This window comes from Callithrix jacchus, chromosome 10 (genome assembly GCF_049354715.1).
Source record: "Callithrix jacchus isolate 240 chromosome 10, calJac240_pri, whole genome shotgun sequence".
In the NCBI taxonomy this organism is placed as follows: domain Eukaryota; kingdom Metazoa; phylum Chordata; class Mammalia; order Primates; family Cebidae; genus Callithrix; species Callithrix jacchus.
Window position 1 is genome coordinate 52,168,070 of NC_133511.1, and position 18,721 is coordinate 52,186,790.

The following is an 18,721-nucleotide window of genomic DNA, read 5'->3' on the forward strand; positions in this document are numbered from 1 at the left end:
TCTGTGCACCTCAGAGTTTTTAGGGCATGAGAAGAGGCTGAAAGTCACGAGTGCCTTTGGCCTTTTCAGCCCAATCGTCCTCCTTGTTAACTGATTACCAGTTGAAAGCGTGTGAAAGTTCTCAGCGATCACACCTCCAAGCTGCTGAGAGGTCAGCATTGTCATTCATTGAGAAAGAACAGGCTGGGGGAGCTCAAATGACTTACTTATGGTCTCTCGACTTAAAAACCAGGGCACGCAGGAACCAAACCCAGCCAGCCCTGGGCTTCCTGATACTGCATTTTCTCTCTACAGTGTGGGGTTGTTGGGAGCCCTGTGACTTCACCCTTGGGTTCAGCGGGGCCTTTCACCGGCCATCTCCCGCAGAGTACTTTTTCACCGTCAGTTTTCTCTGCAAGCAAAACGTGAAAAATAAGATCCACACCTCACAAGTTTGTGACCGGGATCACAGGCGAAAACAGCTCTTCGGAAACTCTAAAGCGCTGGACAAGTAAGTGCTGCAACAGGCAACCACACGCGAGCCCCTTTCAGCTGCCAGTCCCGGGACTCGCTCCTGTCTCCTCCCCTCTCCAAGACCGTGGAGTAGGAAGGAGGATTAACCCCTAGGGGAGGAGTTCCGTCCCCCGGCCCCCGCCCCGCCGCCGCCTCTCCTTTGCACCCACGCTCGCGCTCCCCGAGTCTCTCTCGCGCGCCGCATCCGGGCTGCGCTCTCCTGGACAGGCTCGGCACGGCGGGCCGGCCGCCAGGATGCAGGCCCCGCACAAGGAGCACCTGTACAAGTTGCTGGTGATTGGCGACCTGGGCGTGGGGAAGACCAGCATCATCAAGCGCTACGTGCACCAGAACTTCTCTTCGCACTACCGGGCCACCATCGGCGTGGACTTCGCGCTGAAGGTGCTCCACTGGGACCCGGAGACCGTGGTCCGCCTGCAGCTGTGGGATATCGCAGGTGAGCGCTGCGGGAGTGGGTTAGGAGGCGAGAGCGCCTCGCGGCCAGTGTCCAGTCTCGAGGCAGCGGCTTGTGGCCAAGCGTGAAATCGAAGTCACCAGGTCGCGAGGGATTTTTTCCTGGTGGGTTGGAAACTTAAGTTTCAAAGAAAAGAAAAACGTTTCTCGCCCTAGCTGAAACTTCAAGTGCATTCCCTGGCGCTTTGGGGCTATTGCTTTAGCTCCTTCCCGCACATTCCCCTGGGATCTCTCCGCCCAGAGCAGGCCTCCCCAGGGGAACCACAGGGAGATCGTCTGCAATTGCATTTTGTTCTCCACTCCAGCTCGTTTTCTGGGCGCGGGCATTTCTGCCAGTGACGCAGCCCAGTGTCACACACGTCCTTCCGTGCAGGGGCCGACCGAGGGGAAGCCCCTAGGCTGGTTCACAGCGGAAACGGGAATAGTTCCAGGCTAGCTGGAGTTTGACCATTCTTGTCTTCAGTCTTTCACTTTGTTCCAAATTTTGTCACCTTTCTCTCTGCCCTTAAGACAAAGGAGCTTGAGATTTTTTCCACCCTTTCAAGAAGCCAAGTACTTTTGTGTGTATATGTCAGAAGCAAAGTATTCTTTCTTCTTCTCTTTCTGTATTTCTCTCTGGCTCTCTGTCTTCTGTCAAAACGAGGTTGTGTATATATTTTAAAGCCATTTTTTATGTAAGGGCCTATGGTAGCTTTATGATTTCTTTATTTGGCCCTAAAATTTTCATTGAGAGATCTGGAAAATGAGAGGTTTTTTGTTTGTTTTTACAATATTTAAAATCAGAATTTGAATCCACAGGTTTGTACCAGAAGTTAAGTGTGAATCCTTGGACTAGGCTATTTGCAATCTGGGCATGACCAACTCCTCATTATAGATTTTAGCCCTGCCACTAACTAACCTGCTCAGTGGCTTTGGACAAGTCTCTTCAGCTCAGTTGCATCACTATTAAGTGGAATGGAGTTGGGCAAGGGTCAGGGATCTTCTTGCTCAGAAGTTTAAAGATCTTCTGGGATTCTCCTTGGGAACAACTTCAAACAGTCTTATTTCATGTCTATTTCATGGTCTATGACACCAGGAACCACACTTTATAAGTACTGGACCTAAACTACCCACTTCTGTTTCAGAAAATGGGTTCATTTTAGCTGATATGTCTAATTGGAAACACTTTATCATGGCTTGAAGCCAGAACAAATGTGGAAAATTTTTGAAAGGGCATTTGTGGTGTGGGGACTGTCATGCCTTTTTAATCATGAGCCTTATTCTTTTGTCAAGTAAACAAATGAGCAGATTCATGCATTTGGAGTCATTTTCAGCTGCTCTAGTAGCAAGGAGGTTATCAGAGACCAGGAGATGTTATCAGCTACTGTTGGATGGGGCATTTCATCTACAAAAATTCTCTCTGTGTACTTTGTTACTGTGTGTCATAATGTCTGAAAACTTTTCTGCTGCATGAAAATCTTCAGGATTCAGATTTAGAAATAGCTTGCTGTTTAAAAGGGGATGTAGCTGTAATTTGGACTTTTATGTACAATCCAAGTTAGAGTATGACAGCAGACAAGTTCTATATCTGTGGATTGTCTCCTCACATAAACAGAGGAGATGGAAGGGTGTAGTGATTAATTGCCCAAATTGCAGAGTTGAACTGCTTCCATCTGGGTCCTTATTCTACTCCATATGTAGCAGCGATCTTAGGTAAGTTCTCTAACCTCCTTGTTTTAGTTTCCTTACTTGTAAACAGGGAGAATGCCTTCTCTCAATAAATGACAGATAAGCAACCAACAGTGTTAGCTGAAGGTGATCATGCCTGTTCCTAAGAAATCTGCAAGGATTACTACTACACTAGCTACCAGTTTTTGAGCCCATATAAATGCTAGGCAAGAAGGATATGATATGCAAGTGATTATTAATTCCTAATAATGATCCCAATATGGCATATATACTTTGTCCCCAGGTTATCACCATTTTCAGCTTTGCTATTTTACAACATACTGTCAGGAGCAGTTTAACTCCCAAGCTCGAAAGCGCTTTGGTAGCCATGTTTGTAGCCTGAAGTTGCTGTGGAGGCTATAGTCACAGAAGTCTGAATAAATAAGAAATCTGTAGTCTTGAGACATTTGTTCTACAGATACTGTGGTGGTGGTGTTATGCTCAACATCTCAGTAGAGGAGCTTGTTTTTCCCGAGGTGTAATGCTTAGTGGTAACCTGTGTTTAGCAGCCTCAAGCCCAAAAGCCCTATCAGGTGAATTAGAGATTGGACAACAGGCACAGTGACTTGGGTAGAAGCCAGGCCACTGTGGGAAATGGTTGGAGCATGCATGCGCTCCACTTTTCATGGTTTAAGCTTCATAGGGCGCCCTATGGGTTATGAGCTCATGTGAATTCCAGCCTCAACTGCCCACTCAGACTCCAGTCAGCCAGGTGTACCTTATAATACCTTCAAATCACAGCCTGTCTGTCCACAGATAAGAATGCATCTCTCCCTTCCTAGTGTTCAACTCCGGTGTGTGTCTGGAGAGAACAGGTGGTGGAGGTTAGTGGGGCTAGCTTTGAGAAGGTTGTGGGTGTTCAATGAGACAGGGAGAACCTGCACTGTTCTGATATATACCTGTTATTGAAGGAATATTGGCTCAGCTAGACTCTTGATGTTCATTTGGTTCAATGCCAAATAGGGCCCTATTTATCCACTAAATTCCCATGATAAATCCCTTGTAGCCCTGTAGATTGGCCAGTATGGTGTTGAAAGACTCCAAAAAGTAGCTCTAGGGTCTTAAGAAATAGACCTTGAAACAAGGTGATAAATCCCACCAAACCCCGTGGGGATAGCAATTGGCCTGGATTCCAGTGATTTCACCCCAGAGGGTCAGCTGGGTCCTCTGTGTGTTCAGAGGCTCTTGATAGGGTCAGAGAAATGAAGTAACTTTGCCTGAGGCCACCCAGCTAATAGAAGAGCCAGAATTGACCTGGTTCTGTTTGACTCAGAATCAAGCTATGTTGTTTGTACTTGCTGGCCTGTGAGTGCCTGGCCCACAGCTGGCCCACAGGGATTATGCCTTCTTCCTTTTTAAAGGTGTTGTTTCATTAGTAGGTGGGTTGACCTTGCCTTCTCCTTTCTATTTCTAACTGGATTTGTGATATTAGTATCACTGTGCATACAGAAAAAAGAAATGAATAAAAACCTATTTCTGAAAATTTGATCTTGATTAGGATGTGAATGTATAAGGTTTTTTTTTAAATTAATAGGTCAATTAGGGAAAAGGAAAACAAAAAGTTCACATTTGAGACTCTACTTTTTTATTACCCTCCAAATCCAGAGACTATAATTGCTCATACACACTTTCAAAAAAACTATACTATTTTGTCTAGAACTCTTGCTGTGCTTTGGGACTCTGACGCAGCCATTGAGACATTTATAGGGATAGTTGCTAATATTTCTTAAACTCTTATTCTTATAAATGTCCCGGCATATTTAATTTATAATTTCCCAGTATAGTAACTGGTTAGGCCATTAGAATTAAAAATTGACCATTGAATCTGTTTTCAACAGATTTGCTCTACTTCCCTCAATTTCAAAACAGAATACTTCAGACATAACTTGAATATATTCTAAATTATAGGTATTCTGAAAATATAATTGGGCAAAGTGTGAAACCTTACTGAACCTCAATTGCCTCATCTATAAAATGATGATTATTTAATTTTCCTGTGATACTTAGAAACTCTTTTGTGGTCTCTGTAAAGCAAAATGTTATATTATCACTATGCTCAGGGTATAGGTAGCACATGGTCATTTATTCCATCTTCTTTACTTACTAGCTTTGTGACTTGTGTGAGTTACTTAGCCTCTGTGCCTTGGTTTTTCTGTCTGGAAAATGGGGATAATAACAATATCTGTATCTTAGAATTTTTAGAAGAATTAAATGAATGAATTTATACAAAGCTGTGCCTGACACATAATAAATGCTGAATGAGTGTCAGATATTATTCTTGTTATTGTAATTGTTATTATTACAGACTATTTTCACATACATTTTCCCACTTGATCTTCCCAGCATTGCTAACGGTGTACACGAGCAGATGGTGCTAAACCCACTTTTTATTAAAAAAAAGATAAAAAATGATAGAGGTAAGAGACTTATCTGAGATCATAAGTGACAGAGGAGAACAGGAACAGTTGGTCTGTTCAGCTTCAGCTTACTGACATGAATGAGATAACCCAGTCTGTTAGTAATCAGAAAACCTAATTCTAGTTTTATATTGCTATAGTAGAAAATAAATTAAGTTGGCAGACAATTTAGAGAGTGTTTCTTTACCATGTAAAAGTTTCACTGCAGAGCTCTGCTAAATAACAGATGCCTCTAAATACTTCAAATAAGATCTACCCTGTAAGAAAAATATTTCCACTCATGGCACATCTATACTAACTTCCCCCACCTAAGCCATGTGACAAGACAGCACAGGAATACATTAACTGTCCCACAGACAAAGTAACAGGATGAAGGCAGCCCGGGCCCCGTGTCCGGAGTCCTTGGGTAACTAACTCTTCACACCAGCAACTCTGACACTTATTTGGGTCACAGTGGTGTGTTGTTTTAGAGTTTGTAAGGTGCTTTCAGGTTGTGAAATTCAACCGAACATAGGGTTTGGACTTGACTATCTCTTCAGTACTTATTTCTAAAAGACTGTATTTCTCCAAGGAGTTTTACAAGACAACTCTTAAATGTCAAGATAATAGGTCTAGGAATGTAGAAAGAGCTAAATTTGGCGATGAGTGTGTCAAATAAAAGCTCCCCAAAATGCATGTTGAGTCTGAGCCATGCTCCACTGGGCAGTTTACTGCCTTGTTTCTAGCCTAGCTAATTACGGATTTTCTAAATGCGAAGTAAAATAACATGCTTTGTGTTTACAGGTAAATGATGTGTACATTGAGCAAAAATGGTGAACTTTCAAAGTGGTAATGAGGGATATGTGGGGAAGGCACCTCAAGGCAGAACATGTCATGTCATCTGGATTTTAGAGGACTGGTCCAATAGAAAAGCAAGTAGCAGCCTGACCAAGGAAAGCTAAGGCATCTGAGAGTGGGAGGGGATAGGAAGAAGTAGCTCTATATGTGTGATTGCTCTCTTCAGCAAATGTATGTACGTATATAAAGAGTGCCTGGTATGTCAAAGTACTTAGGTGAGGGGAAACCAAAGAAGGATAGTAATAAGACTTGATTCTTGATCCCAGTTTCATCAGCATGATGACACAAAAACAAATCACAGTAACAGTAGGTAAAGAGCATTGACAGACGTAACTTCAAAACACTCTCATGGTGCAGAGATCTTGTCCACATTGCATCCTCCGACTCTCTTGAGACTAAATCTGAGGTTGGATGAAGCCTCAGGGCTGGTGTGATCTTTCCTGTGCTCTTATGTAGCACCAGTCATTCCCTGTGTGTGTGTCAGCACTGCACAGCTTGAGACACAATTTCATCCTCTGGCCCTCTAATTCAGGCTTCTTCCTTTGAGGATCTCATGTATTCACAGGGCTTTAACCTTTATGCAGATGACTTTGAAACTATGATTATACCCTTGACTACTCATGAGCTTCAGGCTTACAATTCCATCTTCCTGCTGAACATCTCCTGTACAATATTTCACTACACTGCAGGAGTGAACATATCCATAACAAAATTTTCTTGAAAACAGAATTGTTTTTTCTATTAATAAACTCATGTGTGCTCATTGTAGAAAAGCTGGAAGAAAGAAAAGAAAAACAACAAAAAAGAAATACAATGTATCCACATTTGCCCCACTTAATGATAAATAGTAAATTATGCTACTTGTATTTCTAACTTAGACATTTTTTCCACATTCACTGGAAAATCTAGTTTGTATTAACCAAAATACCTTGCCACCAGTTATTTATACTTGAAACATCTGCCATCTTTTCTCTTTTGGCCCTCATATGTCACCAGTCTCCACGTCAGATAGTAAATATGCCTCTCTTTTCCCACTTCCGCAGACCAGAGACAGCACTTTTTTACATGGCTGTTCTAGTACTGTAGCCTCTTAGCTAGCTCTGTTCTTTGCCTCCTTTAGTTCTCAGGTGTATCAAAGCCAAGTTTATCTTCCCAGAACATCTATCTTTTCCATTGCCTATAGATTATAACACTGCGATGAGAACAACGGAAGGGATGAGGATAAGGTATTGGGGGACTGATAATTAGAAAAATAGAAATAAGGTAGATCCAGGTCATAGAGAAATTGAGGAATGGGTTTGTGAAGTCCTTGAAAGTAAGAAGTGATTGGAGTCCTTGAGGCCTAGTGAAGTCAAAAGGAAACCAGGTGTCTCTCCTATTGTGGTCTTCTTGTGAGGAACACAGAAACTGTCATTAAGGGTTCAAGTGCTACTTGATATTTTTGTTTATGTTACTGCATTTTACTTAAAGTGCAGTTTTAAAACTTGAGGATTCGAGAAGTATAAGATCTTGCTTGAGAAAATTTATTAATGCATGTGACAAGCAGAGAGATTTAGGAGTGATCAAATTGGGTTGATCTTTGCTCTTATGGACTTTTAGAGTCTGGTGTGGCATAAAGGTATTTATTTCAAAATAATCATGGAGATAATTATTTAGTCTGCTTAAGTGATCTGATGGGAAAGTGTCAGAAGCTAAAAGACAGTCAACCAGGGGACTGACCTTAGCCATAACATGGAGATAAGAAAATACTATGTGGGCTTCAAGTAATCTGACTTAGCTAAAGAGTACAATGTGTAAGGAAGGAGGTGATGAGAGGGAGGCAGCAGACAAATTAGGAAAGGTCACATATACCAAATTGAATGTTAGGAGTAGTGATAGTGAAAATTCCTTACATTTATCAATTTATAAAAGCAATATTTGTAATTTAAATACCACAGTAATGCTAACAAATAGGTCCTCTTATTTCCAGTTTCATAGATGAGGAAGCTGGGCCAAAGATAAGTAGAACATGACACTTGGTACATAACTGTTGCTTAGTAAAAGTGGTTTGGTGTTGAGTAGTCCTTGAGGTTCATACTAAAGTCATCACTCACCTGGTAAATTTTTAAGAATAGATGCTTTGAGTTACACGCAGAATCCTTTCTCCGCCTCTTCTGATGATTCTCTTTGGAGACTCCTTCAAAGCTCTCAAACCACTGAGAAGCCTTTTTATTTATTTTACTTTCTTAGATTCTGGGATGTATATTCCCAAAAGGATACAGTGGACCTGTTGCTCCTGGGGTGGGAAATTGGGTTTATTCCAGCAAGAGAAGATCCTTGTCTTCTAGAATAATGAACTAGACTGATATCCTTCAACTTGGCAAGGTCAAGTCTGAGACTCTAGCCTGGGGTTCCTAATAATTGAGTTTTACTCATTTTTTTAACTGTTTGGGAATTTGACTAAGAAGTTATGTGATCTTAAATTACTCTTTGGAAATAACTCAGGTTTTTAACTTCTACTATTCTTTCATTCCTTTCATTGCCCACTCTCAAGTACTAATGAAATTCTGTCTTTTCTACCTTATAAAATAAATATCTCATTCCTCATTTCAACAGCCACATCTTCACAACTCGCCGGAACTATTGCAGCAGTTGCCTCGTGCCCATCCCTGCCCATCAGTTTGTAATCGACAGTGGTGATACTCCTCATGATGGTGTTGTTCTCCAGTTGATATTCTCGTTTGGCATCCATCAATGGATCCACTTCATTTTTAGAATTAAAGGCTGAACTTTTTAGCATCACAGTCAGGGCTGTCATGACTGTCATTCATTTGCCATTCATTCCAGTCTCATCACTCACATCTATGATTTTTACATTCCAGGTATCTTATTGTGGCCCAGTACCTTCTCCTTGATGCTGTGGCTCACACAGTTGTCTCTGGCTAAAAGCACATTCCTCTTCTTAACATAGATAACTCCTGTGGGTCCTTTTCACTGTATCAATATCACCTGCTCCAGAATGTCTACTGAAACCATGAGATTCAGGGAGACACTTTTTCTGCTCTGATAAAGTTCCATGACTACTTCAGATAGAAATCTTCTACTACTGCATTGGAATGGCTTTTTCCTCCAAAGTGTATCCCTGGGTCCTAACATAGTATTTGGACATGTCGTAGGGACTCAGGGAGTACTTGTTCAATAAAAAGTTTTTCAGTTAATCATTGCATCAGTGCCTTAATTCTTAAGACATATCATTGATCTAAACATTTCTTCAATAAAAAATAGACTTCTGTTCATGATTGGAAGACTTCATCACTTTATAAACATTAATATATAAAAGTATGTTTTGGAATTGAGAGATATGGCAACCACTTTTCTTGAAGAGACATTCTCTTTTTTTTCCAACAATAAAAACTGGGGAGGGTCCTTAAATACAGTCTCCATAATTTGAAGTGAAATGTCATTAATTTGGATGTCAAATGGCAAAACTGTGTCTTTTTTATGATTTTAGGGTACATTATATAAAGTAGTAACTTCTTGAAAGGTAATTTTACAGAGTTAAAACCCTGAGTACTCATCAACCAACCAGGTCAATGAGCAAGCTGGATCTGGAAGGGAAAACTAATGCTAATTTCTCAGGCCCAAAGAGCTTCTTAATGGTAGAAATAGAACCGGAACACAAGATTCCATGGCTTATTACCAAGAAAGCTTGAATAATTAAAAACGTATTTTCTCAGCACTAGGTGTTTTTGTGATGTCTTCAGCACTGAGGTATAAAGATAATCAAACTGGGAAGATACCCAGCCCTGTGGAAGTTCATGCAGTGGAGAAGAGGAGATGATGGCGTAGCACTGGGAACCCCCAGAGTCATGCACAGTTTGGCTTCAAATAGCATTTCTAATATCATTTTTTCCCTGCCTCCATGATGACGTCTAAATTTCAACCATTTCACTCTTTGCCATTCCTCATTCACTTCCATGCTTACTGCCTCTGATCCTTTGCTCCTGTTCTTCCTGCTGGTTCATGTGTCCTTCCCTTTGTGGGCACATCCAAATCCTACCTGAGGTCTAAGACCCGTCTGAAAGGGCAACTCCTCTACAGAAACTTTCCTAGTTTTCTCTTTCAGTAGTAACTTCTTCCTCCCTCGAGTCCCATGCAACTTTTCTTTCCCTTGTTTGTAGCACTTCTCAAATTAAGCTTTGTGTTACAGTTATTTTCTACCTATCCAGATTTCCTTTACAATTTTTAGTAAATCCTGCCATAAGTTATTTTCTGCATAATTTAATGAAATTACTATAGAGTCAGCAAAGAGATAGAGAAGACGAAAACACCAAGAAGGAGGAGAACCTAGCAAGGGCAGTCTTTTGGAAGCAAGAGGTAGAAAATTTAAGAAAAGGATAGTTAATAGTTTCAAATGTTTTATTACTTTTTGCTCTGAGTTTCTACTTTTTTTTTTTAATGTTATAAAACAAAGTTTATTATGCAATCCTTTGTCATAATGGATTGCATCTCTTTGGTAAAAATAAACTTTATAAACATTTTAATAACCAGAGATTAGATACAAAAACTAAGCATTTGTAAGTTGTTTTTAATATAAGCAAAGACTGGCAAATGAGAAGTCGTTCACTTGTGACTGGTTATCTACTGGCAGTTATAACTCAAACTGGGACAATTTTTATGCAACATCAGAAAAAAGAATAAGAAAACAGTGTGATAACAAATTTGTTAAATCAGAAAGTATTCTTACACTTTCATTTAAAAATAAATAATAGTTACAATGAATCAGCAATTATACATTTTTATGCAGTATATGATGGCAACATAATACTTTAAAATTGAGCACTTAGTTTAATAAGAAATGTACAACAATTTTAAAAATAAGTTTTAACAATGGCACTGACAGTTAAATGCAAAGAATATGCTTTAAGAAAAAAGATGGCAGGTATAATATTAAAATACTCTAATTTGCCTTTCAATAAAAATTTTTACTACTTTATTAACATTGAAGTAAACTTGGTTTAAGAGTCTCTACTTTTTGTAGTTTGTGTTATTCTGATGTATTATTTAGCCTTATTTCTTATCACTTTTAATGAAATATAATTTTTAATTAGTTTATCAGCCTTGCATAAAGCTACTCTTTTAAGAAGAGTGATGAAAACATATTGATTTAAATTATTTTTGGGAGGACCATTTTCCCTATAACATGCTATAAATAGCCACCAATTATTGAGTGTCAGGCATAGTTCTGTGCATTCATATGCATTATTTTATTTACAGTCATAATGAGCTTATCTGATGGACACTGTTATGAACCCTATTATAGAGATGAGAGGACTATAAACAGGCCAGAAAACAGATCAACTAGCTAACAAGCACATAACAGTTTTCAAAAGTCTTACCAATAGTAAGAGGTCATGCTGGGACATACAACGAGATTTGTCTAACTGCAAATCCTATTTTCTAGCCTTGTTATTCTACTGTTTCCTAATGCATGATAAACAGCATAAAAGTTTTTACATCTCCTGGGTTGTGATATATTGCATTTAGAAGGTGCTTATTCTATATTTTATAAGAGTAATTTATTAATTTTTAACCTGTATACTTTTGGATAGATCAAATAATTGAATGAATTGAATTTTTTGCATGCATCATTGCTGACACCATATGTTTGGTTTGACTTAACAGTCATCTTTCCTTTAGGCAGGAAAACCACTGTGCCTAAGGGACACAAGTCTCTAGTCTAAAAATTAAAGCTAGGCCCGGCCCGGTGGCTCACGCCTGTAATCCCAGCACTTTGGGAGGCCGAGGCGGGTGGATCATGAGGTCAAGTGATCGAGACCATCCTAGTCAAGATGGTGAAACCCCGTCTCTACTAAAAATACAAAAAATTAGCTGGGCATGGTGGTGCGTGCCTGTAATCCCAGCTACTCAAAAGGCTAAGGCAGGAGAAGTGCCTGAACCCAGGAGGCGGAAGTTGCGGTGAGCCGAGATCGCTCCATTGCACTCCAGCCTGGGTAACAAGAGGGAAACTCCGCCTCAAAAAAAAATTAAAGCTGAAAATAGTTGTGGTGCTTGTTGGTATCAGAATACAAATTAAAATTTATATGGTATTTGAGGGATCTGTATGCATGTATTGTGTGGTGTGTGTGTCTTAAATTAAAAGAAAATACACTAGACTCTAGAGACTATAGTGTAAGTTCTCAAACTTTCTCAGTTCACCACATCCAAATCCTTCGTGTTATTTTTTTCATTGTGCCTCTAGGCCAAAAGCAATACCTAACAATCCCGTTCATTAAATAGCACCAAATAACTTCATAAATGTTATGTTTAAGAACTTAATAGCAATAAGAAAAAAAAGAGAACATATAAATTAAAATAAAATTATGTTTGTTTTATTTTTAATCACTGCAGTTTAATATAGGCATGAGTATGGCTTTGGCCATGAAACAGCCTCTCAAACCTTTGAGCTGGAATGGGTGCCACCACCATTCCAGAAACTCGTTCCTGTTTCACATTGGTTTTCACGTGATTTTTGCATTTCATCACAGAAACTTCCAAAGCCCAGTTTCAAAACGATACAATGACATCAAAAGGAATGTAGTGTTAATACTGTGAACTACCTCAAGCCAGTGGTTCCTGGGGTATCTAATGGATCTTGAGTACTACTGTATTTGCCTTGAAATTTTAAAATATCCTGTTGCATCCATGTGAATTCACCATGGCACCCCAGAGCACCTTGGCATGTATTTTGGGAGTTACAACTCTAGAGGAATCTGGAAATTCCTTAAAAGTGAAACCTTTAGAGCCCAAGATCTCTTGTTAGTCATTTATAAAAATGTATTTAATGACTACTGAGTGGTATTGTCTCAAATGCTAAGTAATTAAAAAATAGTTTTTTTGTCTTTTTTTTTTTGTAATACATTTGAGCTTACAGTTCAGAGGTATTTTTAGGTTGGTTGTTTATTTAGTTATAAACATGAGATGCTGGTCCTTCTGTCTTGATTCATTCTGACTTTTCATCCATGACTTGGTTTCATTCCTTCCCATCCTTCATCCACTGTTGGAGCTTACATTGCTATATGATCTTTTTATCTCCATCCACATGAGTTATTTGCTTAAGCTAGGAGCATTGAACTCCAGTCTAAAATTATTCTGATAAAAAAATCTGTTGATCTACTATATTAGTACTCATTTTCACATACACACATATATACACTGCCTTAAATTTAAGTATATATTCAGCATTTAATAAGGATACTTTTGAAAATGTATTTTAAAAGTAGATGACAATAATCTATCTACCTTTTGTTCTGTAAGGTAATTATTTATGAACAACTGTAAAGCCAACATTTACTTTTTGTGCCATCTTATTCTCTTGTTTCCTTTAGCTTACTTAATTCAGTTTACTTCGTCTAGCTTTATCTTCTGGTTGAGTAGAGACAAAACTTGCCTGTAAGGGATGACAACTAACAGTAGGGTGAAATGAGAGCCATTGCTTGTGTGAGAACTAAGGAAATTGCTCAAAGAGTTTGGGCGGTTCTGAGTTGTGAACAGATATTTGTCAGAAGGGATCTTAAAATGGCAAAAGTTTAATAGGCATAAAAGTAAATGAGTTAGAGCAAAGATTTGGTTTTCTTCAGCCTCTTCCTTTCCCTGCTGGGGTTCCCTCTTGGAAATAAGAAATAAATATTAATTGTTATTCATATGTAAAGAGTACTTGTATTACTAGTTCCATTCTATTCTGGAAGTCCTTTGTGAACATAAACTAACAGCCTCTTAGAGTACATGCGAAGGATGAGGGAGAGGGTACCTTTCAGTGGGAGTGGATTTGCCATGGTATGGGAGTACGTGGAAACAAGAAGCAGAACTTAGCAGAGCCTAGCAAGGCATAGGTTGGGACAAACCTTGACCTCAGTCTGAAAATCAGTCTTAAATTTGTAGATATAAGTGTGTAACCTCAAAAATCCCACAGGAGTTTGGAGGGTAGAATGTAATCATCATGAAGGCAAGGATTTTTTTCTAGTTATTAGAACATAACTAGCTAACTAGCTGTATTTTCTAGTTATATGTCCCTAGTTATAATTCTGGAAAATTATAGGGATTTATTTTTTTGTTGTTGTTAAAGAATAAAATTAGATGAGATGAAATTAGACAAAAACCTAACTAAAGTGATTTTAGTGGGAGTGGAAAGAAAGTGATGAATGCAACGTATCAGATATAATAGAAAATCTTAAATTATACAATAAGCCTGCAAGTATCCACTGGGAGAAGAGTAAGGAATTAAGCATTATTCCTTCACTCAGCATGAGGACCTCATTGAATGCTTACTATGTAGAGTGCAGTGCTTGATACAGGGACTGCAGAAATTTGGTTCTGGCTATGGGGTGACTTGTTGTTTTGTAGAGGAATATTGTATCAGGGGAGTTCTAGAATATACACCAAGGTGACTTGGAAAAGTAGTGATTAATTGATATGTTTCTGTCATTGGTTTGATGGGTAAAGTCATGAAGACAGATGAAAGAGTTTCTGAACCACTGCCAGACTGTCAGATAGGCTTTTCTTAAAAACTGGAAATAACCATTATCACTAGGATGTCAACCTGACTCTGATTTCAGTATGTCGGTTTTCCTTGAGTTTTCAAAACCAGCGTAAGCCATTATGATGGCAGTTTTGACCATTTCAGCAATTATAGTTTGATTTTTTTTTAAATAGAAGATCATTGTGCAAGTTCCATATTTACTGTTGATTATATATTTACTTTCTGTTTTCCACACTGTTACTTCCTGGAAATATAGAGAACATCTTGGAGTCACATTTAGATTTACTGATTGTTCTATGACCTCAACACATGTATCATTTGGAATAAATTGATTCCAAGGTAGTATTTCTTAAAGAAATGAGAATGATAATGAAAGTATAATAATCCAGGATGAAACTTGTTACAACAGATATGCACATAACTCTGGTGGAATAATGTTAATTTTCTCCTCCAATAAACATCTATTGATTGTTTACTGGAAGTGGGAGCTGAGTATAGAGTAAGTTCATCAGTATGCAGCACTAATTCATGAATATACAATAATGCATTTTAGAGGAAGAAGGAACCTTCATTTGAATTTATTTCCACCATAAAATCTTGAGCTCTTATTGTATCCTAAAGGTGGAGAAATAAGCCTCCAGTTTTGCAATATTAAAATAAGATCAATCTGCTCTTCAGGATTTTCAGCGTCATGGTTAGAGATCCAAGCATGAATGCACAGCATGATCAGTGTCAGTGGTGTAGAATTTTTTAAATTCTGTGGGTTTATAAAGAAAAGATGCAGTGATTCCAGCTGTCAGGACAGGGAAGTATGCCACAAATGTGGTGATATTTAAGTGCACATTTCAAGAATGCATAGGATTTTATTGAACAGAGTGGGAGTAGAGATGAGGAGGGAATTCAGGCTTTGGGAACAAAGATGTAAAAAGGCAAGGGAATCTGGAAAGTAATTTAGGATATGTTTTAAAAAGGACAAGTCATCCTATGGGACTTGGCCATGGAGCACTTTGAAGGAAGTGACCAGAGAAGAGTTTATAAAAGAGGTCAGAACCAAAAATATACAACATTGCATGACATGTCAATGAAGGTGTCTTTTTCTTGGGCATATAAGAGTCACTAAATAGCTAAAACAGCACAGAGGAATAGTAAGATTTTGAAAGTGAATTCCAATGGAGATAAAGGTTTTCTTTCCTTTTTTTCTAAACTTTTATTATAGATTCAAGGGAATACGTATGCAGGTTTATGACACAGACATGGGTATATTGCATGATAATGAGCTTTGGGATACAAATTATCCCCTTACTCAGGTAGTGAGCACAGCACCCAACAGTTTTTCAACCCGTGTCCCTTCTTCTCTCCTCACTCTAGTAGTTCCTGGTTTCTGTTGTCATTATCTTCATGTCCATGGTTACCTCATGTATAGCTCCCACTTGTAAGTGAGGACATGCAGTATTTACTGTCCTGTTCCTGCATTAATTCACTTAGGATAATGCTATTCCTACCAATCAATCAACATCATTTTCCTCAGAACTAGAAAAAACTATCCTATGGAATAAAAAAAAAAGCCTCATAGCCAAAGTAATACTGAGCAAAAAGAACAAAATCAGACGTATCACATTACTTGACTTCAAACTATAAGGCTACCTAATCAAAACAGCGTGATACTTTTACAAAAACAAACACAAAGACCAAGAAACAGAATAGAGAACCCAGAAATAAAGATGCACAATTACAGCCATCTGATCTTTGTTTCTACAAAGATCTACATTTATGTTTCTGCAGAGGATATGATTTCATTGTTGTTTGCATAATATTCCATGATGAATATGTACCATGTTGTCTTTAACAAGTCCACCACTGATGGGCACCAAGTTGATTCCATGTCTCTGCTATTGTGAATAGCACTGCAATAAACATGCATGTGCACGTTTTTTTGGTAGAATTATTTGTTTTCTTTTGGATATATATGAGAGAGTGGGATTGCTGGGTTGATTAGTAAACAGTTCTGTTTTAAGTTCTTTGAGAAATCTTCAAACTGCTTTCCATGATGGCTGAACTCATTTTCATTCCCACTAAAAGTGTGTAAGCATTCTCTTTTCTCTGAAGCCTTGCCAGTATCTGCTGTTTTTTTTTAACTTTTCAGTAACAGCCATTCTGACTGGTGTGAGATGGTATCTATTTGCATTTCTTTGGTGTTTAGTTATATGAGATACTTTTTCATGTTTATTGGCTGCTTGTATATTTTCTTTTTGAGAACTGTCTGTTCATGTTTTTGCCCATTTTTAATGGGGTTATCTGTTTTCTGCTTGTTCAGTTATTTAAATTTGTTCTAAAGTGTGGATATTAGACAGTTGCTGGATGTGTAGTTTGTGAATTTACTCCCACTCTATAGATTGTTTACTAAGTTGATAGTTTCTTTTGTTGTGCAGAAGCTCTCTAGTTTAATTGGGTTCCACTTGTCAATTTCCTTTTTTAATTTTTTATTGCATTTTAGGTTTTGGGGTACATGTACAGAACATGCAAGACAGTTGCATAGGTACACACATGGCAGTGTGTTTTGCTTCCTTTCTCCCCTTCACCCACATTTGGCATTTCTCCCCAGGCTATCCCTCCCCACCTCCCCCTCCCACTGGCCCTCCCCTTTTCCCCCCAATAGACCCCAGTGTTTAGTACTCCCCTCTCTGTGTCCATGTGTTCTCATTTTTCATCACCCGCCTATGAGTGAGAATATGCGGTGTTTCATTTTCTGTTCTTGTGTCAGTTTGCTGAGAATGATGTTCTCCAGATTCATCCATGTCCCTACAAACGACACAAACTCATCATTTCTGATTGCTGCATAATATTCCATGGTGTATATGTGCCACATTTTCCCAATCCAGTCTATCATCATTGAGCATTTGGGTTGATTCCATGTCTTTGCTATTGTAAACAGTGCTGCAATGAACATTCGTGTGCATGTGTCCTTAGAGTAGAACGATTTATAGTCCTTTGGATATATACCCAGTAATGGGATTGCTGGGTCAAATGGAATTTCTATTTCTAAGGCCTTGAGGAATCGCCACACTGTCTTCCACAATGGTTGAACTAGTTTACACTCCCACCAACAGTATAAAAGTATTCCTTTTTCTCCCACATCCTCTCCAGCATCTGTTGTCTCCAAATTTTTTAATGATCGCCATTCTAACTGGCGTGAGATGGTATCTCAATGTGGTTTTGATTTGTATCTCTCTGATGACCAGTGACGATGAGCATTTTTTCATATGATTGTTGGCCTCATATATGTCTTCTTTCATAAAGAGTCTGTTCATATCCTTGCCCAATTTTGAATGGGCTTGTTTGTTTTTTTCCTGTAAATCTGTTTGAGTTCTTTGTAAATTCCGGATATCAGCCCTTTGTCAGATGGGTAAACTGCAAAAATTTTTTCCCATTCTGTTGGTTGCCGATTCACTCTAGACTGTTTCTTTTGCTGTGCAGAAGCTGTGGAGTTTGATTAGGTCCCATTAGTCTATTTTGGCTTTTGTTGCCAATGCTTTTGGTGTTTTGTTCATGAAGTCCTTGCCTACTCCTATATCCTGGATGGTTTTGCCTAGATTTTCTTCTAGGGTTTTTATCGTGCCAGGTCTTATGTTTAAGTCTTTAATCCATCTGGAGTTAATTGTAGTGTAAGGTGTCAGGAAGGGGTCCAGTTTCTGCTTTCTGCACATGGCTAGCCAGTTTTCCCAACACCATTTGTTAAACAGGGAATCCTTTCCCCATTGCTTGTTTTTGTCAGGTTTATCAAAGATTGTATGGTTGTAGATATGTTGTGTTGCCTCCGATGCCTCTGTTTTGTTCCATTGGTCTATATCTCTGTTTTGGTGCCAGTACCATGCTGTTTTGATTACTGTAGCCTTGTAGTATAGTTTGAAATCCAGTAGTGTGATGCCCCCCGCTGTGTTCTTTTTGCTTAGAATTGACTTGGGTATGCAGGCTCTCTTTTGGTTCCATATGAAGTTCATGGTGGTTTTTTCCAGTTCTGTGAAGAAAGTCAATTGTAGCTTGATGGGGACAGCATTGATTCTGTAAATTACTTTGGGCAGTATAGCCATTTTCACTATATTAATTCTTCCTAACCATGAACATGGAATGTTTCTCCATCTGTTTGTGTCCTCTCTTATTTCGTTGAGCAGTGGTTTGTAGTTTTCCTTGAAGAGGTCTCTTACGTTCCTTGTGAGTTGTATTCCTAGGTATTTTATTCTTTTTGTAGCAATTCTGAATGGCAGTTCGTTCTTCATTT

At 38.8% G+C, this 18,721-nt stretch overlaps 1 protein-coding gene across 1 annotated transcript in view; it reads left to right on the top strand.

Moving 5' to 3' along the window:
- The first annotated feature begins 675 nt into the window (after window positions 1-675).
- RAB38 (RAB38, member RAS oncogene family) overlaps window positions 676-18,721 on the top strand; it is a 68,585-nt gene continuing 50,539 nt past the window's right edge. The window contains exon 1 of the mRNA XM_002754707.7: window positions 676-949. Within this exon, the coding sequence (XP_002754753.1) occupies window positions 748-949 (202 nt within the window). The 5' untranslated portion in view covers window positions 676-747. The remainder of the gene's footprint in view (window positions 950-18,721) is intronic.